At 31.4% G+C, this 26,646-nt stretch overlaps 1 protein-coding gene and 1 long non-coding RNA gene across 2 annotated transcripts; both read left to right on the top strand.

The window, feature by feature from the left end:
* Positions 1-159: 159 nt before the first annotated feature.
* Positions 160-12,521, top strand: LOC132714345 (endoribonuclease LACTB2-like). Its single transcript, XM_060697195.1, has 5 exons — positions 160-326; positions 8,867-9,030; positions 10,433-10,550; positions 11,149-11,251; positions 12,399-12,521. Exons 1-5 carry the CDS (start codon positions 187-189, stop codon positions 12,519-12,521), a joined length of 648 nt encoding a protein of 215 aa, XP_060553178.1. The 5' UTR covers positions 160-186.
* A 1,341-nt stretch (positions 12,522-13,862) lies between these two features.
* Positions 13,863-21,981, top strand: LOC132714342 (uncharacterized). Its single transcript, XR_009623550.1, has 3 exons — positions 13,863-13,934; positions 18,479-18,560; positions 20,555-21,981. It is a non-coding gene; the product is annotated as an uncharacterized LOC132714342 (long non-coding RNA).
* The last annotated feature ends 4,665 nt before the right edge of the window (positions 21,982-26,646 follow it).

Raw genomic sequence — 26,646 nt, 5'->3', positions numbered from 1 at the left:
ATGTAAAATTACAACTGAAGTAATTGTCTGCTTTTTTTCTTATTTTCTAATTTAGATAGCTTAAACAAATATTGAGTTAGGAAAAATTTCATGTATAAAGAAATATCTCATTATTAGATTATTAAGATAATAAAGCCTCTAATCCCAAAACTCAAAAATCACGTGACTGTCACGTGATCAAACAAAATGGCTTCAAGCGTACAGAAATTGACTCCGTTAGCAGCTGTTGAAAAACTGTCAGAGCGAATAATACGAATATTAGGATGCAATCCAGGGCTTCACACTCTGCAAGGGACTAATACATATCTTATTGGAAGCGGCAAACGGTATGACAATATTAAGATATGTTATGTTTTATTAGTAAATATTGGGGGGCAAAAAGTAGGTCTCACGTACCTATTTAAATAGACGAATGTCAGACGTTTCACTATTGAGACGTTTCACTCCCAAGACGGTTCACTCCTAGACGTTTCACTCCCATTTTGTCAATTGTATGGACGTTTCACTCCCAATTTTTAGAGATGTTTACAAGGAAAGTTAACAAATTTTAATTTCATTAATATCAAACGGTATAAAAAGGAAATTCAATTTAATGTTTCATTTTATTGATTTCAATGGTATTGTTAATATGAATTATTAGAATATTACTCATTTAATTATGAGTTGAGTGATAAGAGGTGTATATGAAAGACAAATTTCTGAAATATCACTTTTATTAGAAGTGTAACAACATGAGAAAATTTTATTTATAGTAAATTTAAAAAAATAACATAGAAAGAACAACAAAGACATAAGTATCAGTTTAAATATTGAAATCACTACCAGAACATTAAAGTAATTAATATTATTCAAATAATAAAAAAAAATATCAATATATTAAGTTTATTGACTATATATAATGATTACTTTTTGTAAGTCTTAAACAATGAAATGTGAAATATGTGTATAAAATAAATTATTTTTAAAAATTATTTTCTTTATCAATTTATTTAACAGTAGCCATTAAACAAACTTAAGTAACTGTGGTGTTATCTCATCGCCTAATTAGTTGTATAAACACTGAGACAATCAACTAACAGTTTAACACCACCATTAAATCAACAACAACAACAACACATCTTTTTATTCACTCAAACATGCATACAACATGTAATATGAGGATAATGTCAAAATAAGTAACGAGGCATTTATACAAATTGAGATCAGAATATAATTACTAAACAATATCAACATATCTATTACATATTATTAAATTGTATGCATATTTTGCTTAGGAAACAATTTTTTTTTTTTAACTTATTAAGAAAATGCAAACTTAAAATACTGCTTGAACAGAATGTAAGATATTTATTACTAGGAGAATGTAGCTATAAATGTGATATAATTTGTCATAAAAGTTGTAAAATAAATAAAGTAATATTTTAACTTCCATACAAAATGCTTTTTTACTATACTTGTATTTATTTCTAAAAAGCAAATTTTGAAATGAAAGATAATTCATGAAATAAACCAGTGATTATTCGTTTAATACTATAAAAGTACAGCAAAAACTTATTCTTATGAGAAATAAAAAAAAAGTATATGTGAGGTATAAAGGACCTTTGCTGTATAGTAAGAAAGTGGTAAGTGAATATCATTAAAACAAAACTATATCTCAGAACATTACAAAATAACAACTGACTTTAAAATGAAAACATAAATATTTGATTACATTCTTACATTTCTTATAATAATCATTAAGTATTTGCATAGTTTATAAAATGCAGGCGAATCTTTCATTGTAAAAAGTTGTTCTAATTTATACATATTAGGACGTCTATAAAAATATGGTTTTATAAATTGTCTTCTTTCATTAGAAAATCTATTACATTCGAAAAGATAATGAAACTCATCACCGATTATATTTCTACAAAAAATGCACATTCTTTCATTGACAGGTATATTTGACCAAATCCGTTGTATAAACACTGCACTTAAGCATAACAGTTTACTAATCAATTGTTTATTGGACCATTAAAATATTTTTTGACAACAGCCAATTTAAACACAGAAACTTCTCCATAAGTTTTGTTTATATGATAATGAATTTTAGTTAAAAAAATGATTATACATGACAAATATTGAAAAAGTCCAAATGCTTCTAATTTAATTTAAAGATATTTCTGATTTCAATGGCCATTAAAATTTTTGACATATATCCCAAAAGCACTATACTAGCATTAAATAATTTAACAATTTTTTTATCCCATTGTTAAAATTAACAACAAAAAAACAAACAAAAAAACATGTAATTCAAAGTTAATTGTTGTCACAAGATTGGTATGCTTTAATAAATTAAAATTGCCAATTGAGTCCATGTTTACAAAAGATTAAATAGTTAGTTATATTAAAGTGTGATTTTAATCAAAAATATTTTTTTCTTTAAGCGAAATAATGTGATCATTGCACATATGGATTAAAGAATAGTAAAACACCTTAATTCAAAACAACAATAAAGAAGATAAGATAACTGAAATGATAGAACTTAAAGTACTGAGTTTTAAGTCATTGACAAAAATGTGAATTCCCCCTTTTTAATTTATTTTTATTAAATTTAGGGTCTATTTTAGTTCAATTCAATATTTTAGGTCTATTTTAGTATATCATAAGTATCAAAATAATTTGGTATAAAAAGGGAGTGAAACGTCTTGGTGTGAACCGTCTTAATAGTGAAATGTCTGCTACCTAAATAGACAGGTCTGCTGCAGGACCTTTATGTGATGGTCATTACTGGACTCACTATGAGCACCAAATCCATTAACGTTTTTTTCATTAAGTTATTGCGCTTTACTTAGTTAAAATTTGCAAATTTCAACTTGTGTTGCACGTAGCTCAAAACTTAAAGTAAGCTTTATCCTGGAATAGACCCCGGTGTCTAAACCAGGAGTATATATAAGGTTCATTCCGTTTTCTTTAGTGTATTATATACATAGAGGATATTTGTTTAGTTCAGTGTAAGATCGGAATATATTTCACCGAGTGAGCACCAAAAGGTATATTTCACGAGTGGCGCAGCCACGAGTGAAATATGAACTTTTGGTGTTCACAAGGTGAAATATATTTCAATCTTACACTAAACTAAACAAATTTTCTTTTTATTATATGCAAAGAAACGTTTTAAAAAGACATTTAACCTAATACTGAATGAAAAGCGCGCCAAATAATAATGCAACGTGACGTCATTTATGACGTCACGTCATTAAGTTGGTACCCAGTACTGTGCACGCTGGTAATTCACTGAAACAACGTAAGGGGCTTAAATTCAAAACAGTGAAATTATCAAAGTGGTAATTTCACTGTTTCAAACAGTGAAATTACCAGTTTTATATCACTGATATATTTCTATAAACCACCGAAAAGCATGTAATAAAAGTTTTTCTTCTGAAATATACATAGGGGTCTAATCCAGGAAAATGCCAAAAAGTATTTATCATAGAGTCATGAAACCCTGAATGTTTGTCAGCATTTGAAGTTGTGCTTTTGGGCTTTCGCTTCTTGATTTATTCTGTTTGTCAGAGTTATTGCCCTTGACTAAGTGAAAATTTGCAATTTTCAATTTGTGTTGTGCTTAGCTCAAAAAGTATTTAACCTAGAGTCATGAAACTTGTTGTCAGCATGTGTAGTTGTGCACATGGGGTCTTAGTTGTGGATTTATCAAGTATTTTTAAGAGTTATTGCCCTTGACTTAGTAAAAACTGTTCCATTGTGTTATGTTATGTGTCTATGAGTGCTTGAGTTTGAATCAACCAACTTTACAGGAATAATGATCAACGTCACTGCGAAGCTATGCACCTAAGGTTTTGCATGTGGATTTTTTCAGTTTTGTTGAGTTATTGCCCTTGACTTAGTATAAATTTTCAATTTTCAACTTGTTCATGCAAAGCAAAAAACTATTTGACCTGTAGAAGAATGTTGGTCAGCACATGTACTTATGCACCTTGGGGTTGGCTTGTGGATTAAATTTATTTAGTATTTGTAAAGTTCTTGCCCTTTACTTAGTTAAAGATTTTTAGTTTTCAACTTGGGGCACATTTAGCCACAAAAATATTTGACTTAGAGTCATAAGATTGACAAAACAGTTGAGTGTGGGGGCACCTGTGTCCTATGGACACATTTCATAAGTTCTTATGGGAATGTTTTTAAAAAAATAATCTTTATGATTAAGACAGATGCCCCACTTTAAAGATTTTTATTGACTGTTTACAAGGGCATTTCAAGCTGGGAATAGGGTCTAACCCCCATTGTCTGTTTGCTGATAGTGAACTTTAACATACATGTGAACTTTTTTTGATGATCAAGTGGGAGATATTTCTTCAAAAAGAGGGAGATTTTAGAATTTTCAATAAACAAAGAAGAAAGTTTTGACATTAAAAAGAGGGAGAGTTTTTTAAATAGGAAAATACCCATTATTTTAAGGAAAATCTTTGAAAGTATGGCCCAAGAAAGTGGGAGTCTCCCGCTTAAAGTGGGAGTGTTCACATGTACAGCTTTTGTGACCCCTCTCTGCCTGTCAACCGTTGTTTGGCGCCGTCAATAGTTTATATACAACATCTCTGATACCATTCACAGGAACGATTCATGTTTGGTCTCCTATCAAAGTCTGTAATCTTTGATGTGTGGTATATAAAATCATCTAGAGAATCCTACTAAAGTGGTTCAAATTAGTTTTTGTTTTAAGGTTTAATTTGACTTCCTATAAGGTATATAATATATAGTAAAAATAACCTTAAGTCTTAAAGGCCAAAAGACAATAGCTTAGATATTTGGCATGACACATCATTGACATTAAGTGGATAAAATCCTACAAGGTAGCTGAAATTGTGACCCTGGGGTCAACATTGTCCCTCTGTCAGTTAGGTCATGGGTTTTCCATAAAGATATGTTTATAGTAAAAACTAGGGCCGTCATTGGAAATCGCGATATCGATGTATCTTCGATTCTCAAGGGTTGATTTGATATCGATGCAAAATTTTGAATATCGATTCAATCATTCAGATTAAAGTGTCAAATAACAATGAAGAAAATATACAAACATTTCAAATTAAAATCCTTACAAGTTTTTCATTTGCAACTGAAATTTTAATCTTCAACCTAAAGCAAAACAGCAGCCATTAATGTTTACATTGTTAGCGTGTGCGAGAATCTAATGACATCAGGTCAAAAATTACCAAATCTAGAAATTGAAAATTCTGGCAATAAACACTTAATTCGTGGTGCGGTATGTTTACATTTGTATCTTCCGAAATTTAGTGTGCTTTAATCTGTAGACGACAATGGTAATAAATAATTAGCACGCTTTATAATTTGCACAGCAACATGGTGGATACACCAGAAATTGCCAAGTTCGTTTCAAAAAGGTTAAAATAAAAAGAAGAGCAATGTATGAGAATAATTTTGAGTCGAAAGTAGTTTGTAAAGTTTACCATATTATTATGCCATACAGAGGCAATACCACAAATATAAGGTCACAAATTGACCAAAAGTATTGGTCCGTGTCTGTGGTGAGTTCAGTTCCTGTGAGTTATAAATAATTCTTCATCATAAATTTTTTTCGGGATTAAAAATAACAAGAGAACTGAGTTTCATCTGGTTTTGTTGTATATTTTATTTAAACCATGCATAACAAATAAAAAGAGACATTTTGAATCATTTCTTCCAGTGTGTTTGGAATGTTTGCATATCTAAAATAAAGTTTTGATATATCAATGTATTGTCGATATTAACCCTTCGATACATCGATACAAAAATTTCTATCAATGACAGCTCTAGTAAAAACTTACGAAATTATTGTTTCTGGAACCCTATGTGCTAGAGCTGAGATATTCAGCATGAAACAAATGGATCTCAACCAAAGATTTGAAATTATAATCTTGGGCTCAAAACTGGCTCTGACCCAGGTGTCATGGGATTTTCTTTATATGTATAATTTACATGTAGTAAACCTTGGAAATTGTTCTTCTCTGAAAGCCAAAAGGCTAGAGGTTAGATATTTGGCATGATTATCATCAAGAAAACTTCCTACAAATATGTCAAAATTATGGCCATTGGGTCAACATTGGCCTGCTCTGGGGCCATTGTTTTTCTGTAACTTTATAATTAAAGTTAAAACTTCAAAAACCATAATTAAAGTAAAAACTTCAAAAACCTTAATATTTTCTTTTCTTGAACCCCAATTTCTATAGCATGGATATTTAACCAATTTCACCAAAATACCTGTAGAACTTAAGGTGGGATGCCAGTTAAAATTCCAGTGGTATTACAGAATCTGATGACCATGTTCAAAAATTATTAAAGCTTATATTTTTATGTATTATGAATATGCAACAAAATGATTTGATAGACGGTGAAAATAGAAAATTAACACAGGGACTGGTATTAAATGCATTTTACTAATGATTGTTTGCAGCTGAAACAAATGAACTATTTATTTGGATACAGTTTGTAACATCTTGATTTATGGCTAATATTATATCTGGCTAATACATATGTAATAGAAAGAGCATCGAAACATGAGGCTATCTGATTTGTACAGGTATTAATCAGATTGCCGAGTGTTTTGATGTTCTTTCTTTTTTGTATCATAGTCAAACATAAAAACATGTTCCTTGTTGTCTCAATATGAAACCGCAGAAAAAAGTAACCAATGAACGAGCATCTGAATATAATATTTCTGTCGCTTTCCCTTTCTCTGCCGTCACAATAAGTAAACCCCAGCAAAAATGAGCCAATCAATGGGCATGCTCTGGAGTGCGGGTAACTAATACCTGCACTCCAGTTTAAATGCACTGTGGATGTATATGTATACGATTTAACTCTGACACATTTTCAACAGAAAGGTCCACAACTATGATACAGTTGTCCATTTAAGATTTGATGTGATTTTGTTGTTGGTAAGGTATTGAGATAGTGTTGCATAATTTTAATATATTAAGAAAAGGATTTAAATAATTATCCCCCGCCGATGGAATCGGGAGGGGGATATAGTTTTGGCGTTGTCCGTCCGTCCATCCGTCCGTCCGAATTTCGTTTCCGGAGTAGTTCTCTGCTAACTACTGGCTGGAATTCAACGAAACTTTATGGGAATCATCAATATCAAGAGGAGATGCGCATCTGACCGTCCGTCCGTCCATTCGTCCATCCGTCCGAATTTCGTTTCCGGAGTAGTTCTCTGCAACTACTGGCTGGAATTCAACGAAACTTTATGGGAATCATCAATATCAAGAGGAGATGCGCATATCGTCAGCTTGTTCTGGTCAGACCCTTTAACTCAGAGTTATGGCCCTTGATAAGTTATGTAGAATGCATATAGAGTAAAATTTTGTTTCCGGAGTAGTTCTCTGCAACTACTGGCTGGAATTCAACGAAACTTTAGGGGAATCATCAATATCAAGAGGAGATGCGCATATCATCGGCTTGTTCTGGTCAGACACTTTAACTCAGAGTTATGGCCCTTGCTTAGTTATGTACTATGCATATAGAGTAAAAATCGTTTCCGGAGTAGTTCTCTGCAACTACTGGCTGGAATTCAACGAAACTTTATGGGAATAATCAATACCAAGAGGAGATGCGCATATCGTCGGCTTGTTCCGGTCAGACACTTTAACTCAGAGTTATGGCCCTTGATTAGTTATGCAATATGCATATGGAGTAAAAATCGTTTCCGGTGTAGTTCTCTGCAACTACTGGCTGGAATTCAACGAAACTTTATGGGAATCATCAATATCAAGAGGAGATGCGCATATCGTCGGCTTGTTCCGGTCAGACACTTTAACTCAGAGTTATGGCCCTTGATTAGTTATGTAGTATGCATATAGAGTAAAAATCGTTTCCGCACTACTTCTCTGCAACTACTGGCTGGAATTCAACGAAACTTTATGGGAACCTTCAATACCAAGAGGAGATGCGCATATCGTCGACTTGTTCCGGTCAGACACTTTAACTCAGAGTTATGGCCCTTGATTAGTTATGCAGTATCCATATAGAAAAATATTTGTTTCCTCGCTACTTCTCTGCTACTTAACTGGCTGGAATTCAATGAAACTTTATGGGATACTAAGAGGAGATATGCATATAGTCGCCTTGTTCCCGAGTCAGATACTTATAACTCAGATTTATGGCCCTTGATTAATTATGTAGTATGCATACATCTCATTGGCATTTCCAGATTTTACTATTTAACACAAAGTTATGGCCCTGTTATTGCCCTGAATATTTATCAAGTTCAAAGAATATTACTGTTTATGCCATGATTAATATATAAATAAAGCCTTATGTCTTCAGTTGTTGTGTTAATAATAACCAGTATTCGGCGGGGGATATAAATTCAACGAATTTGCTTGTTACATATTATATCACCTTCATCCTTGATGGAAATAAAACATGCACTGTGTATTATGAACAAAAATAAAACAAGCAGATCTGTATGCATCTGAACAGAAATTAAACAGGCACTTTTTACATGGACAGAAAATTTATAAAGCATGCGCATTGAACTTGCACATTACAATGTGTTTTTCTAAAGGTCAATTTCAAACTTTCCCAGAATAAATTTCAAACTTTCCCAGAATCATTGACACCAAGTACTCTAGTCAACATTATCACCATTTATGTATTTTTTTTTCTTCAGAATTATGGCCCTTGTTGTTTTCGATATTTGTAATATTGTCAGGCAAACCTGGTTAAAAAATTGTGGCGATTTTCAGTCTTCTATTTGTTTTTAAAATAACTACCGGGTAGTTAAACATGAATAAGCAATTATCAATATTGTCTTATATCAAATTTGAGCATAGTATATCTTTATACAAATTTATTTTATTTTATATTACAGGAGAATTCTTGTAGACACAGGGAGTCCAGGTAATTCCGAGTATATTAAAGGATTACAGAAAGCTCTCACAGACAGTTGCTCTTCAATACAGGAGATAGTTTTAACACACTGGCATCACGACCATGTCGGAGGTGTCAAACAAATCTTCTCCGATGTACTCAATGGTATAAACTTGTATCATTCTTTTATGTTAACATTCTGTGAAGAAAGTGTGATAAACCTATGTCAACATTATGTTAAAATTATGTTAGAATTATGTGAAAAGTGCAATAAGCTTATGTTAGATATTAAGTTAATAAAGTAACTATTCAGATTATGCTCATTTAGTGAGTAACACATACATAAAATGTTTTAGGAAAAACATACTGTTAATCAGAATCTTTTAAAAGGAATGTGAAACCGCATATTTGAACAAACAGATATCACAGGATTGGATTTCACTGTACACAGCGTTTTTTTTTCTGGTTTGGGAATGGTGCCTGTACCAGACTGATTGGGGGGGAAAATGCGTTATTTTGACTTGAATTGGGAATTTTATTATACATTTTTTCAGCTACAATTAAGATTAGTCATCATACATAAAGACAGCTTACAGCTTCCACTGTCCAGTGATAACTATTGAGTGGTGATTTAAATGAATATGTTGGATTTAAATGATTTCAGAGCTCTTGGCTTTGCATGAATTTTGAACAGCCATTTTGTTAATTTAAACATTAGAAATTGGGAATTTTAATGTCTATTTTCTATTTGGAACAGTGCCTTTTTAGGGTAGTAGTTATATATATATAAAAAAAACATTTGGTACAAAACAAAATATTTTTCTCCTAGGAATCATTCTATGTAACTAATAAATAGAGGATATTCAAGTTTTTACTATAAATACATGATTTATTTTCATCGAGTGGTATGAAAATAAATATTTCATGAGTGGCGGTAGCCACGAGTGAAATATGGTAATTTTCATGCCACTCGATGAAAATAAATCATGTATTTATAGAAAAAACTTGAATTTTCTGTTTATTATGTACATTTTTCTCTTTTTTGGGATAAAATTTGAAAAACTTTCCCTTAAATTTTGTGTACTGGTAGAATTTAAAAGAAAGTAGTCCGGCAAGACACCAGTGAAAATACGGAAAATATGTTTCACTGCATTGAAAAATAAATTTTTACAGTGAAAATATGGAAAATGAAAAAACGCATTTTATTTCATCAATATTTCTCAATATTTCATTTATAAGTATATAATAAATTGTGTTCCTCACTACTATTATTATTGGGCTCTACATTTTATCCCATAAAAATAAATGAAATATTTAAAAAGTTATGGCAGAAAACAAAATCTTGACCATCTTTTTTATTCTTATTTTTTTGCCCCATGACGATCACAAAAAGTCACATTGTGTAGGCACCATTATACACATTAATAAATGTTTTCATTATTTTTTATATGCATAATAGTTGTGCTACTTCTTAACAGAGCAAACACAGGGGATATACATGATTACAATTAACCAAAATGTACATGAACATTATTATTTTGTAAAAAAAGTTTTTAACAATACACAGATGAAGTTGGTGTGTCCAAGTTCAAGAGACTATCTCAACCTGACGAGGATATAAGTCCAGCAAAATATACGTTTGTTGAAGATAAACATGTGTTCAAAACGGAGGGTGCTACCCTAAGGTAACTTGGTTTATATAGTAACACTTTACCTAGGTGTTACCATATTACCTTACATGTAGTTTGTAATATATGCTTTATTAACTGTTCATCATAATGCCCAGGTGAATACAATTTTTTTTAAAATTCAAAACTGTAATTGCTGTAAACAAAACCTGCTGTGTAGTGGACTTGTTGACATGTCAGACCAGTAATCTTAGAGTTGCTGTCTGTGTGGGTTCAAACTCTGTCAGGAGCCATACACTCATTGGTTGACATTGACTGATCACAGGAATGGATTTGAGGATGTCTATATTTAGTTTATAGCTTCCTACACAATTAAACTAAGATAAATTCTGTATAAACTGAAACAAAAATATCACTTGCATATAGAATTTTTAGCTTTAAACCCAGACAGTAACTTGCTGGAACAGTGAATTTTTTGTGCCATTAGTCGGATTGCCTTTAAACCCATGTAGCCTGACAAGGCACTCATTATCCTGTTGGCATCTTTATTTTAGGATTCTGATGCTCATTCGTTTTGTGGGCCTATTATCACCTTTCGGCCCAAGTCTGGTGCTGTGTATTAATCACTATATATTTTATTGGTGTTATATTTTAGAGCTATACATACCCCTGGTCACACGGAAGAACATATGATACTATATTTAGAAGAGGAGAACGCTGTGTTAGCTGGAGATACCATACTGGGAGAGTCTACGGCAGTATGTCATACACTAAGTCTTTCTTAAATTAACATTTCCATTATAGTTTGAAATATTCAGAGTAAGACCTATTTATTACATGCATTTCGGTGGTTAATAGAAAAATATATAGAGGATATTTGTTTAGTTCAGTGTAAGATCGGAATATATTTCACCGAGTGAGCACCAAAAGGTATATTTCACGAGTGGTGCAGCCACGAGTGAAATATGAACTTTTGGTGTTCACAAGGTGAAATATATTTCAATCTTACACTAAACTAAACAAATTTTCTTTTTATTACATGCAAAGAAACGTTTTTAAAGACATTTAACCTAATACTGAATGAAAAGCGCGCCAAATAATAATACAACGTGACGTCATTTATGACGTCACGTCATTAAGTTGGTACCCAGTACTGTGCACGCTGGTATTTCACTGAAAAACGTAAGGGGCTTAAATTCAAAACAGCGAAATTATCAAAGTGGTAATTTCACTGTTTCAAACAGTGAAATTACCAGTTTTATATCACTGATATATTTCTATAAACCACCGAAAAGCATGTAATAAAAGTGAAATATAAAACTGATATTTCACTGTTTGAAACAGTGAAATTATCAATTTGATATTTTTCACTGTTTTTGATTTAAGCCTGTTACATTGTTTCAGTGAATACCAGCGTGCATATTACTGGAAACCAACTTTATGATGTGACGTCGTAAATGACGTTGCATTGTTTTTTTATTTTTAGCACGATTTTCATTTAGTATCAGGATAAAATGTCTTTTTAATAAAACGTTTCTTTGCATATAATAAAAAGAAAATTTGTTTATTTTAGTGTAAGATTAATATACATTTCACCTTTTGAACACCAAAATTTCATATTTACCTTTTGGTGCTCACCTGTTGAAATATATTCCGATCTTACACTGAACTAACTAAACAAATATCCTCTTTATCTTACACTAAAGTATAGTTGAAGGAAGGGCAATTGGTGTGAAACAGTTGTAGCTCATATGGCATAAAAAAAGAGTTACAACTGTTTGTACAATGTTTCAGTAATGAAATGTCAACATTTTGATAATTATGTCAATGATGAAGTATTTTTATGTTAAACACAGCATTTTTTCACAATTATTAAACTTTGAACACCTTGTATTTTATTTACAGGTATTTGAAGACCTTCATTCATATATGCAGTCATTACAGAAGATATTAGACTTAAAGCCAAGTATTCTGTATCCAGGTAATATTATAACTAACTTATATCTCGGGTCTCAAGAGGTGCGCTAATATCCATTTTCAGCTTTATTATGAGTTTATTTCTTTATTATCATTTTCAAATATTTTTGTTTTAAGTGCCCTAGTTGCTTAATATAAAATTTTCAAATTTTTATTTTTTATAGACTTTTCCTTTTTCCTTGAAGATCAGGTAAAAAATCTTCCACAATACTAGCATTTTCTGGCATGATGTAAAATCTCTTGTTAAAATCTTTTTTATATAATCAGTTCAATGAAAACAACGCTTACCGGGGTATCTTTAGCTTTCGACGTTTAGTCTTCATCAGAAAAAATTGACATTTTTTTATTCTTTTTTATTTAAATCTTTTTTGAAATTGATGCTATATTGATATTTTTTTGGACATACATAATTTAACATAAAACAACTACTCCCCATCAAAATGTCTGATTACTTTGCTTATTTCAATATTTTTATCAATGATATATATTTTGAATAATGACACCTTCAAAATGGGGGTCGTTGACTTCAAACCACTTGCCTCACACAGTTGTTGGTTCAAATCCCGACAGGGACTTTTGATTCTTTCATGTGAGGAAGCTATCCAGCTAGCTTATGGAACGTCGGTGGTTCTACTCAGGTGCCCGTTAGTGCCTGAAATATTGAATAGAAGGGCATCAGAGGACTTCCTCCACCAGTAAAGCTGGAACGTCACTGTATGACCAATACTGTGTCACATAAAACCATCACAAATCTTCAAAATGGCTGCCACATTTGTAAAGGGAGATAAATATTGTCAACATTTGGTACTATCTATACTACTGGCAGATTAAATTAAATTTTAGTATTACTTTTGTTATCCCAAAAAGTGATATTTGACAGTTCAAAAATAATGAATCTCGGGAAGTCTGTTTTAACAATTCAGCAGAAAAATGGACAAGTTTGCATGTTATATATACACCCCCCCCCCCCCCAGTATGATCATTACAATTTTGATGTAGCTTAAACAACAAGGAAAATAATATTAATAATTTATCATTGATATACACTTAATACATACATATAATGAAAGTCATATATTACATAGACAATATTGGATGGTGCCCTTAGGTTCTATGGTACTGAATAAATCAGTTAATTTATTATAATGAAAAGGACTCATTGGAATTAACTTTTGCATAATTACTTTTTAATGATATTTTTGATGTATTTTTATTGTACATGTATAAATAATGTGTATTGTTATTGTATAAATAATATATCTTGAGAAAAATTTATATAACAATGTGTTGTTGTTTTATTTCAGGGCCATGGTATTGTAATTTAAAGAACCCTTTAGAACATGTAACATTTTATTATATTAAACCATAAGAAACGAAAGAGAAAATCGATTGATTAGACGTCCTACAGAAGCAGGCTGGAACCAATCTTCTCCAACACTAGATATTGTCAAAGTTGTTTATAAGGTAATGTACTCCCATTCTTATGTAATTTTATAGTTAAAGCTGCATGCCTCCAGATGTGCCAAAGTACTTGAAGAAAATCAAACTAGAGAAAAATGTACTAAGATTTGAAGAAAAGTGAAAAGATTCAAGTAATAATTTAGACGTTATATTTGATTGATGACTGATTTTGCAGAATTCCTCACCATGTTTCTACTGAGTCAGTGTAGGACAAAACCCCTCCGGACAAAAACCCTCCCATCAAAAAGTGACAAGGCGGACAAAAGCCCTCCCATGAAAATGACAAGACAGACAAAAGCCCTCCCGTGAAAATGACAGAGTGGACAAAAGCCCTCCCGTAAAAATTACTTGGCGGACAAAAGCCCTCCCGTAAAACTAATAGGGCGGACAAAAGCCCTCCTGCAACAATATACATACATGTATATGTTACGTTGAAATAGTTTATATTTTCCTTTTCAAATGGAACTCACATATTAAATTGTAATCATGAATATTTTTTTTTTCCATTGGCATAAGCGTGTTTGGGATGAGCTTGAGGCCATTCCTGAGAGGCATCTGAATAATTAGTGCTAAAAATCTGTAAGTGCATATTTATTCACGTAGATATGAAGGATTACTCCTATGTGAATTAAGGTTAAAATAGAAAAATAAATGATAAAGGAGTTTAAATTATCTAACTTAAAAGTTAAAAAAGACATTTATAATGTCGCTTGTAATGAGTCATTTATGTTTTAAAAGCGACTTTGTTCTTAACGACATTTTGTGTAAAAGTTACCATCGTTAAACATTTCAGGAAGGTATATTCAGTGAATAAAGGGTGTTCTAGCTCATACACATACTTTGGGGGCAAATTAAAAACAACAAAGATATATATGTAACAATTTTAATATGTTGAGTGTATTGAAAAAAAACACAGATATTCACAAACATATTTATTTTTTGTTACGGGAGGCTTTTTTGTCCACCTTGTTATTTTCACGGAGGACTTTTGTCTCGCCAGTCATTTTCAGGGGAGGGATTTTGTCCACCTTTGTTATTTTTCACGGGAGGACTTTTGTCCACCCTGTTTTTTTCACGGAGGCTTTGTCCCATTGTTATTTTCACGGGAGGACTTTTGTCCACCCTGTTATTTTCATGGGAGGGCTTTTGTCCACCTTGTTATTTTCACGGGGAGGCTTTTGTCCACCTTGTTATTTCACGGAGGACTTTTGTGTCACCCTGTCATTTTCACGGGGAGGGCTTTTTGTCCACCTTGTTATTTTCAGGGGGAGGACTTTTTCCGCCCAGTCATTTTCACAGGAGGGCTTTTGTCCGCCTTGTCATTTTTCTAAAGGGAGGGCTTTTGTCCGGGAGGCTTTTTGTCCGTTTCCCTGTTTTCTACTGCATTACTAATGCAGTAAGGTATTTTTTGCATATTTTGACCTCTTATTGGTAAATTTATGTGGATTGAAAGTGCTGTTTTTCAATGTGTAAAGTACTTTATTTATTCACTTCACAATAATTTTAGCTAGCATACATGCATAATTTTTAGACTCATTTCCGGAACTCTTCATTTGGAGGTTGGGCATTGATCAGCAAACAAATTTTTTTAAATTTACGTAGTGGATACAACTATATTACCGGTATTTACAACTTGCAAAATTTAAAACTGACCAAATAAACAGAAGAAAGAATGTAATTAATTATTTACCAGTTTTTCTATCTTTTTTAGTATTAAATTAATAGGCATCGTAAATTCAATCAGTCACATAGTAGAATACAGCTATGTTAAGGGTTAAGGACAATTAGCCTGTGTTTACTGAAAATTCGCGTTCTAGAAATAGTGTTTATAAAAATTGACAAAAATATATAAAAATGTAAAATTTGCTTGCTTCAAAGTAGATTATTTTTAGAATTTTTTTACGGGACATAAATCATCTCCGGAACATTATCCGGACAGACACCTTACTTCCGAGGGACTTTCTTCGGACATCCGGGACGCCGTTATGGCATGTATGAGCTAATCAAAATTTTTATGAAAATTGTGTGAATCTGGAGGCATGATGCTGAAAGCTCTGATTGGCTGAAGGGCTTCTGTGGCTGAGTTGTTAAATTGGCTAACCTCTAATCACTTGCCTCTCACTACTGTAAGTTCAAATTCAAATCCTTGCAAAGATTTGGATTCTTTCATCATGACTTTGTTAGAAAACTATTCAGCTTATAGGTTAGTGTTTCTACTCGGGTGTCCCCTTGCTCCAGAAGTAATGCAGGAAGGGGCTCCTCCAGTTGTCCTCTTCAAGGAAAGCTGTCTATAACCTTTGTTCACCTTTATTCAACCCCCCTTCCCCCACACCCCAAAAGAAAAAAATAATGCAGAAATCTTTGAAGTTTTGAGCTATCACTGGACCAAGCAATAACTTGTTGATTTCATGGCATTGTAAATATTTTGTAGGTGTGCTAGTTTTATAGATGAATATTTATCCATAGTTTCTATGATTTACACTTTATAGTTTATCAACATAAAAGTTTAATATTTCTATATAATATGAGTTAGAATCAAGAAAGTAATGTCAGTGAATTGTTTCTAATTATGAATAGTCTTTTACCAACTTAACAGGGGTTTATTTAAGCGGACGCCCGCTTGCCCGCGTCGGGTAGAAATCGCTGTGGGCAAGTGAAATTTGAAAGCAAATTGCCCGGCGGGCAAGTGAATTTTCGTTATGCCTTCTATTAGCTTTGATATCCTTTGCCGATAATACTTTTCTTTCCGTTCATATTACAGTCAAACAAGTGTATTTTAACTGTTTCTGATTGTAGTTGGACTCCTATCAACCAATCAAATTACGTAAAAAAAAATCTTTTTCCATTTTGCTGTCCTTTCAAAATGGCGGGCGGCGCCGAAAGTTTTCCCATTTTTAAAAGAAAAAAGTCTGCAGCAATTAAAGAAAAAGCCACGGCAAAGAAATTATCTGATTTTCTGAATAAAAAGCATAAAATCACAAAAATTCAAGATGAGTTATGTCAATAAAGACTGACACAACTGCAAGGTTCAAGAAAGAACAGAAACATTGGGCCGTAAAAATCTACTCCTTTGAATCCTGTACGCTATTGTTTTCTTCATACGGTCAGAATTTAAGTAACTGGCGTCAACTCATTTGCAAAGGCCTATAGAATTTTTTTTTAAATTCGTCACCAGTAATCATTTTTACACAAATCTTGACGAAAAATCACAATAGTCTTGAACTGTTGTTAATTTATTTTCCTTTCTCCCCTACAGCAATGTTTAAAAATATTCTAGATCTATTAATAAACAGAATAAAATAATCCATAAAATGTTTAAAATCCTTTTTGGTAAAATCACAGCATATTGTGTAACTATAAGTTATCTGAGGTCATTCTAGGTCATGCCTAATTTACGACCAAAACAGAAAAAATCTCCTTAGGTGAAACATACAGCAAATGACGTATATTTCGTCTGACAGTACTTTGAACCAGTCTGAGTGCTCTGAACTGTATGATTACTGCATGCGGTGAGTCCCTTTGATGTGACAGATGTTAAAACTTCAAATAAATTTCAATACAAGCAGGGAGGATAGGAATCAGACAGATCAATTTAAATTGAGTATAACACATCCTGTCATGGACTTGGAGCAACTTGTTGTTTTAAAAATGAAATAAATTTGAAAGGTACATAACTAGTTTGGTAATGCAAACAAAGCAAACATATTTTTGATATTTTACATTGTTTGAAATCAACAATAAACATTTAAATCCTATCACAATTTTCAACAATCGATGTACTGTTTCCTTTTTAAAGTTGTAATAAGGTGATAGCATCTGAATGTGAATATATTTTAAAGGCACCTGGAATAGGGCCTAATTATTACCTGTAATTTTTATAAGCCTTAACAGATCATGACTATTGTTAATCTTCACTTTCATTTTACTATTTTGATGTGAGGAATCCCTGACATTTAGGAGTTTTTCTAAATTAAATCTCAGGGATTTCTATTGGATCCCTGGCAAAGTTGTGTCGACCCCTAGAGTATTGTGAATTAGCAAAAAACATATACAGTAGGGAATTTAATAGGACTATTTTACTATCTGAGGCATAAGTTGATAGGATCTGCAACAAATCTTATTTTTACCCATAATTTTTGCTTTGATTATTAAAAATCTTCACATTAAGATCGGGCAACCTGTTTTTCCTTGGGGCAAGTAGATTTTAAAAGTTACTTGCCCTTTGGGCAAGTGAAAGTCAAAACCTTAAGTAAACCCCTGAACTACATGTAAAACCTTGTTCTGCTAGATATTTGTACAAAGGGACTATTTAATTAGTTAGCTAATGGCTGGTAAAGCAGCCCTTTGTCATCTGGAAGAAAATAAAAATCCAATAATATCATAATGGAAACAGTGTTTTAACTTTGTGAGGAGTAAAAAGATGATAAAATCAACTTGGAACTTTTTTGATGATTTTAGCTCAACTGTGTTACATTTTCTTTATTGCCATTATTTTCATTGATTGTGCGCATGTATTACATATGTATCATGAATATGATTTATTTCAGGGCTTAAATCCAAGTCTAATCCCGTCAGCTTGTGGAAATGCTCGGCATCACCTGAAAAAACTTGTAAAAGATGATAAAGTTGGTAAGAAATTCATGTTTTATGTCCTGTTTGGTTTGCCATAAACTTAGTACGAATTTAGGCAATAGATATCAATTTTGAGTGCATTGTTGCACAGTTCGAGTTAAAATGCACAGGCATGAGTAATTAATTAGAAAGCATTTGAGCAATAAAACGTGAATTATTATGCTATAGTGCAAGAAAAATTAATATACATTTCCATTCTTACATGTTAAGTAAAAAAAAAAAGAATTGATAAAAATATGTTGAACTACATTGAGTGTAGAATTAACTTTCCTGACATCATTTGATTTAATGACATCATATATGACATATGACATGTAAGCATTTGTTTTGTATGCTGTATGCTTATTGGTAATAATGTACTTGATCTCTCTATCTGTTTGATAAGGGAATAATGTGAAGCATGTTAGAATGTATAATATAAACTTTGGTGTTCTAACAATTCCTTCTTTTAATGCTGCCTAATAAAATAATGGAAGTTTTGGAGTTATTTACACCTTGATTTTGGCTAGTGACTCCCAAAATGTAATGTTTTTTCTACTTTACCTGTATAATGTGACTTCCAGTGTGAGAGATTTTGAAGTCTCTGACTTTCAAATTTTGGATCTAAATGGAAGCCCTAAGATTCTTTATGAAACGCACCCCAGATCCACAGAGCATTATATGTACTTACTTCTTTATCCTTCTTTAGTTCTATGTACTGTCACATTTTCCCCAATGATAATGTCAACTAGCAACTTCATTAATTGAAAAGTATCTTCCATATCTTAGGACGTAGGTACATTTGATGGCCCTCATAATTTGGGAAGAGTATGAGGTCACTGAGGTCAAGGTCATCAATGCTAAAAATAGATTTTCACACTTTGCTCTTACAGCCTTCATTCTTTCACTCATTTGCCTTTTATATTTGGTAAGTATAAACTTTAGGTGGGGCTTTAACTTTTGGTGAGTGAGGTTTCACTTGGCTCAAAACGTAACTTTAGCTTTATGTCCTGTTTTGTCATGTTTGACTCATTTTTAAATCCATTACATATTAAATGCTGTCCTGTACTTCCTATCCACAGTATCTAAGCCCCATAATAGCCACACAGTAAACTGATTAACTGACTTAGCAAAGTAACAGTAAACCAAATACCAAATAATACTTAGTATTTTATGAGTAACAGCCCTTGGTAAAATGTATGAAAAAAGGTCAATGTTACCATGTGAGCTTCCTTAATTCATCAGTTTACTTATGAGTAACAGCCCTTTGTACAATGTATGAAAAAAGGTCAATGTTACCTTGTGAGCTTCCTTAATTCATCAGTTTACTTAGTTCTGGTAGAGTTATGGCTCTTGTTTTTTATACAAATCGTTGGGGTAGAAATCAATATCACATTTCTTTACTATAATAATGTTTCTCAAACAAATGTCTTGAGAGACAATGGAAGATGGCATTGCAGAGTTATGATACTTTGAAAAACTGTGATGATTAGCAGTAATCATTTTAGTTTAATTTTTTAGAGTTATTGCCCTTGATTCATAATAAAGTTGATGTAGTAGCCAATATTATTATACTATGCCTATGGAGATGTTTAGAATATTAGAATATTTTTAATCATAGCTTCTACAAGAAAAGAGGATGCCTTGTAGTTAAGGTGTCTGCTTCTGTAGCTAGCTTATGGAAGGTTAGTGCTACTTGCTTGTGCCTGGATTAATGCACATACAGGTACCTTGAAGTCCAGTAAAGCTGGAAGAACACAATCATTATGGGAGTCGGTGACCTTAACAGTACTGGTGTTATTTGGTAAAACTAATCCTCTCTCTTAGTAGGTCTAGCAAAAAACAAACAAAAACAATAAAAAAAACAATAAATTTAAATTTCTGAATTGTTTTTATGGAGTGGAAATGTGCAGAGTTGGAAATTATAATTGCATTTGTATATGTCATTTCTATGCATTGTGTAAACATTTTATTTATATCGTTAAGAATGAGATTAATTATGTGTATTTCAGAACATATAGTTGAAGAAGATGAAGAAAGATGGTGTATTGTGACATCAAAGTCTAATATATGACAAATTGAACAAGTAGAACATCTAATTGGATTTTAATTGCCAATGGGTGGGATATTTTGCCGTGTGGTTGGGATTTCTTGTCAAGTATGCAGGATCTCTCAACTCTCAACTGTGAGAGAACTTTTATCCTATTGTGTTTTTTTATCCAACTGAATAAGCAGGGCTTTCACTTTAATAGGCAGGTTTTGTTGTAAATTTGTGATAAAGAACAAAGTAATATAGAAAGTTATTGTTTTTATCAATTCATCAATCTGAAAGATTTCTCATATGTTGATCATACTGTTAATGAATCTAATACTATTAAATTACTATACAGTGTTGAGTACAATATAGAATTCTAATGGATGTGTACACAGCTGTTTCACCAATTAAGGTACAGTAGAAGTATGGTTCTCAGAAATTGTTTGTAGAATATTTATGATGAAAGATTGTTGAATTTGGAATTGTTATAATAATTTTTTATCTACATTTCATTCAAAGATGAGCTTGATAAACTTTTATTATACATGTCACTCATACTATGCATTACATTGTATTATATAAAGCAGATATGAATATCTATGTAAAGTATTGCTATCAAACAAACTAATGTGGCTTTTATATATGTAGAGCTTTAATTGTGTCGAAGTTAGATAATATATTATATTTGTATTTTATACATAAAATGTGTGTGCTATTATTAACTAGTAGATAAAAGTGAAAGTCAGTTATAAAATGTTAATTATTTATCACAGTATATAAATGAAATCACTGTACCCTGTCTAATGCGAGCCTATAAAATTGAATGTGTACCCCGTCCTTTGATTACAAGCACATGTTACTTCCGATTACTGTTACTTACTTGGGAGCCGATATATTTTAACTTGTACCTTTCTTGGGATAACAGGAAGTAGACTTGTTTATATACTGTGTTTATACTTATTAGGATCTAAATAGAATTTTACACATGTTGTATTTTGTTATAGTTTACAAAATATAAAATTTTAACACTTAAGTACCAAGGTATTTACTTGTATACAAGTACATTATCAATGTTTTTAAATTGTTCATGTTTGTGATTTTTTGTTACTTTTTTCTCTTGAAAATACATGCATGTATGAAAAAAAGATTATACATTGTTCATGCATATACATTTATACATATTTAATTGTATCTGTTAAACTTGCTACCGGTACATTTAATGTATTTGTAATTTTACACATATTTGTAATTTTACACATATTTGTAATTTGTTTAACTTTAACAGACATATCTCTATTGAAAATAAAGCAAAGTAAAGTATTTATTCTAGTCAGAATTTCGAAAATATGAATAATGTCATTGTTTTATGTTATTGCAGCATGTCATTGGATGATTGCAATAAAACATGTAATTGGTTGATTATAATGAAAAATGTCATTGGTTGATTGTAATGAAACATGTAATTGGTTGATTATAATGAAAAATGTCATTGGTTGATTGTAATGAAAAAAATCATTGGTTCATGGTTGATTGTATTGTATTGAAACATTTTAAAGATTTTTAGAAAAAAAAATCTATTGCACCAGTCATGTCATCCGTTCCCACCTTAAGGACAATGTCTTTATGAAGATAAAACTCAATTTGACCTTCACTCATAATTACATTGACCTTGAAGGTCAAATTATTGTGTACTTGGAAGAACACTTATTATAAAACTGACATGTTAAGTAATTCCAGTATGACCTTTACATTGAAATAACCTTGACAATCAAGGTCAAATAGATGCTTTTCACACTGCAATTATTATTTCCCCTGGTCACCATTTTGGGGGTCATTTCCAATATATCATATTCTTAATGTTAATCTTTTACATATTGGTGCTATGATAAAACATTGCTGATTTAATTTATGCTTGAACAAAACAATCCTTATGGCAAAACCTGTATGTTGAATTATTCAAATGTAACCTTGACCTTTGTTAACTTTAAATATTTGAAATTTGCTTAGATTGTCATAACTTTGTTATTTATTTATGAGTTTGATTTATACTTGGACAAAAGAACTCATAAGACAAAACCGGTATGTAAAGTGATTCCAATATGACCTTACCTTTATTTGACCTTGACTGTCAAGGTCAAATTATTGAAATTTGCTTAAATTGTCATAACATTGTTATTTATGTATGGATTTGATTCATTCTGGAAACTTAAAACAAAATTGACATTGTAAATAATTCAAATGTGATATTTACCTTTGAATGACCTTGACTGTCAATGTCAATTATGAAATTTGTGTCATATTTTGTACAAAGAAAATACCTTTTTGCTAGGAATATTCTTTATTACAGTATTCTTCCTCAGCTGACATGTTTGACATAAGAAATACTAGTAGTTGAGCATGGCCTCCACTAAGCGGTGTCTCTTGTTATAGTTTTGTTATAGTACATGTATACATGTATAAGTAAATCAGAATCTATTGAAAATGTTATAAATGAAATACTAAATAAAATATTATGTGAAATAAATTCATGATGTTTCTTTTCTTATTAAAGTGTATTTGCAGTATAGGATTTCTTTAATGTAAATGAGAAGACAACTGCCATCTTAAAAACAACAACAGAAACAACATTAACAACAACAAAAAACAGTAACTTAAGATAATTTCACTGTGTATTGAGATTATATCAGAATGGCTTCTTTTCGTTTATTACACAGATGAATGCCTTCACTATATTTTATACACAAAATGGAATTAAAATCATGTCCGTGATAAGACATGTCCGAATGGTTGAGGTTGATTTTTGGGTACCTAACTCTTTTGAGATGTAGATAGGGGTGTAAAGTCATTGCTGTCAAAGGTTACTTTAGAAACGTTAAAAACTCAGTTAACTGTAAATCTCATTGTTGATGTTGTTTCTGTCAGACCTAGAGAAACTATACGAGGACTGTCCCCCACAGTCGTGTACAATTGATATAAAACAAAAAATTAATGTCCGAGCCTAAAAAAACTTTGTACAAGAGTATACGGCCCACGTCAAAAATCGTCATTCACATTATCTTCAAAACAGGAAAATTGGTCCATAGCATACTGTTATGGTGATGATATTTAATTCTTTGGCTGTTTACATGTTTTAATTAGATTGTATACCACACTTAAGTGAAATTATATATATGTATATAATTATGCTTATAAAATAATTTTCAAACATTGGAGAATATGTAAAATATGTACTGCAAATATTTGTACATACTAAATGTAATCATTGAAATATATGCATTCATTTCTTATTGAAAATTTAGACTTGGACTTTATAGAAAATAATTTTTATATTACCTCCCTTTATTTACATGAAATGTTAATTCGGTAATATCTTTGTAAATAATGCTTTTTGGAACTTACAATATTGATAAATCTTAATTTGAGCATCATATTTATGATATAAAACCATAAACCATAAAAAATTTGTGTTACAGGATCTTTAAAGTCCTTGGTCTGAAGCTATATGACATAATTTGAAGACAATCGCAAAGACACATATATTTACAGTACTTCTTTCTATGGAAAGCCATGGCTGTCTTATATTGTTCTTTTTCAATTAATTTAACCATGTGGATAATATATACATCCACGTTGACAATATATGAATTAAAAACACCTTGTTATACCGGAAACCATTATATAAATCCAAATTACAATTTATGAAACCATACCCTCAGTGTATGAAACCAAGGTAGTTATATATAAGTTGATGTTATCAATATATGATACAAATTCTTCAATGTACGGTACCAAAGTAGCCATATATGGAACCAGATATCCTTATATGAATCCGAATTATGAATATATTAATTCATTTTTCAATATATAAAATCAAGTCGTCAGTGTATGAAACCAATGTATGAAACCAAAGTATCAACATATAAGTTGATTTCACATTATATGGTACCAATTCTTCGATATATGATACTAAAGTAATCATGTATTGAACTAGATGTCCTTCTATGGAAATATTAATTCATTCTTTACAATATATGAAACCATTTAATCAATGTATGGAACCAGAGTAGCAATATATTAGTTGATTATCACATTATATGATAGCAATTCTTCAATATATGGAACCAAAGTAGCTATATATGGAACCAGATGTCCTTATATAAAACCGAATTATCAATATATTAAATTGTTTTTACAATATATGAAACCATTTTATCAATGTATTGGACTGAAGTTCCCATATATATGTTGATTTTTACATTTTATGACACCAATTCCTCAGTTGCTAGTATATAAATCAACTTAACCAAAGGAGCAATACTAACTATATTGACGGGACTTTTTTTAAGGGTGTATTCTATCCTTGCACCGGCGTTACAGTTTCGCGCCAATATTCCAAAAGACCAGCGTGCTTCACAGATGGCATACTGCACATTTTCTAAATAAGGAAATATTTGAAATAAGTTCACATTCATTTTTGGCCTTAAAATAGGTTGGACAGGCAAAAGTTATAGTTATATATCTATGTAAAGTTTCAAAGTCATAATTTAAGCTGACCATTAACAACAACATATTTAAAAAATAAGTTCATCTCGACCTCTACCTCTGATCAATTGAGCATGGCCAGTAGGACACATCAAGGTTAATCTACTAACAAAGTTTAAAAATAACCAGTCAAATAATTGATTTCATGAAAAATGTATGCATTGTAATAACAGAACCAAGTGACCTCGGACTTGTTGACTTGAAAATAGGCTATTTTGGTTCCATATAATGAAAATTGCTATCATAGAATGTAACATCAACTTATATACTGCTACTTTTGGTCCATACATTAATAAAATGGTTTCATAAATTGTAAAAAATCAATTAATATATTGAAAGTTCGGTTTCATATCAGGACATCTGGTTATATATATGGCTATTTTGGTACCATATATTGAAAAATTGGTATCATATAATGTGATAACCAACTTATATATATTTCTAATTTTATTTCATAAATTGATAAATTGGTTTCATATATTGAAAAATGAATTAATTTATTGATAATTCGGTTTCATATAAGGATAAAAATTATCTGATTCCATATATTATCTGGTACCATATATTGAAGAACTGGAATCATATATATATTTACAAAATCAACTTATATATTACTGCCTCAGTTTCATACACTGACGGAATGGTTTCATATATTGTGACTGTGGATTAATATAATGGATTCCGGTTAAATAAGAAGGTGTTTTCAATTCATAAATAGTCGAAATAAACTTATATATCATCCAAATGGTTACATAAACTGAAAAATAACAATATCAGACAGCCATGGCTTTCCATATCTTTCACTTCAGACCGTCAATTATGGTTTTATACCGACATGTATATACTAGTGTTGAATGGTTGTGTACCCATGCATTTAAATTGTGCGGTGTGCAATTGTGATAACCCTCGTATACTTAATTAAAAATTTAAAAAAAAGTTGAAAATGTAAATAAGATACAGTTTCATTATGATGATAAGTAACGATTCAAAAACTTTGTTAAATGTTAGTATAAATGCCTACCCTTAGTATAGCATGTTCTATGTAATAGAAAGAGCACCGAAACACGAGGCTATCTGATTTGTACGAGGGGGCGTAGCCCCAAAGTATTAATCAGATTGCCGAGTGTTTTGGTGTTCTTTCTCTTTTGTATCATAGTCAAACATAAAAGCACGTTCCCTGCTGTCACACTATGAAACCCCGGCAAAAATGAAGAAATAACGAACATCTGAATATAAACTTTCTCTCGTTTCCCCCTTTTCTCGGGGCCGTCACAAATGAAAAGCCCCCCAAAAAATGACCCCCAATCAATGGCCTTTGCCCCTGGAGTGGGGGTAACAAATCCCCGCACCCCTTTTTAAAACCATTTGTGCTTTGTTTTATGTTTTTCCCCGTTTTAAAACCCCTAAACACATTTTCAAAAAAAGGGTCCCCCCAAAACTATGATAAAATTTTAAAATTAATTACACTATGACTGAATATTCTAATAATAGAACACAGTATACTTGACCGCTTATATATATTTAATG

Source organism: Ruditapes philippinarum, unplaced genomic scaffold (assembly GCF_026571515.1).
Source record: "Ruditapes philippinarum isolate M1 unplaced genomic scaffold, ASM2657151v2 ctg6089_1_1_1_1, whole genome shotgun sequence".
NCBI classification, from domain to species: Eukaryota; Metazoa; Mollusca; class Bivalvia; order Venerida; family Veneridae; genus Ruditapes; species Ruditapes philippinarum.
The sequence above is the reverse complement of the archived record's forward strand: the minus strand, read 5'-3'. Positions and strand labels throughout refer to the sequence as shown.

Coding starts and splice junctions, on each gene's coding strand:
- LOC132714345 (XM_060697195.1), top strand. CDS start 187: ATGGCTTCAAGCGTACAGAAATTGACTCCGTTAGCAGCTGTTGAAAAA. Junction 10,551..11,148: donor ACGGAGGGTGCTACCCTAAG/GTAACTTGGTTT, acceptor GTTATATTTTAG/AGCTATACATACCCCTGGTC. Junction 11,252..12,398: donor TACTGGGAGAGTCTACGGCA/GTATGTCATACA, acceptor TTTTATTTACAG/GTATTTGAAGACCTTCATTC.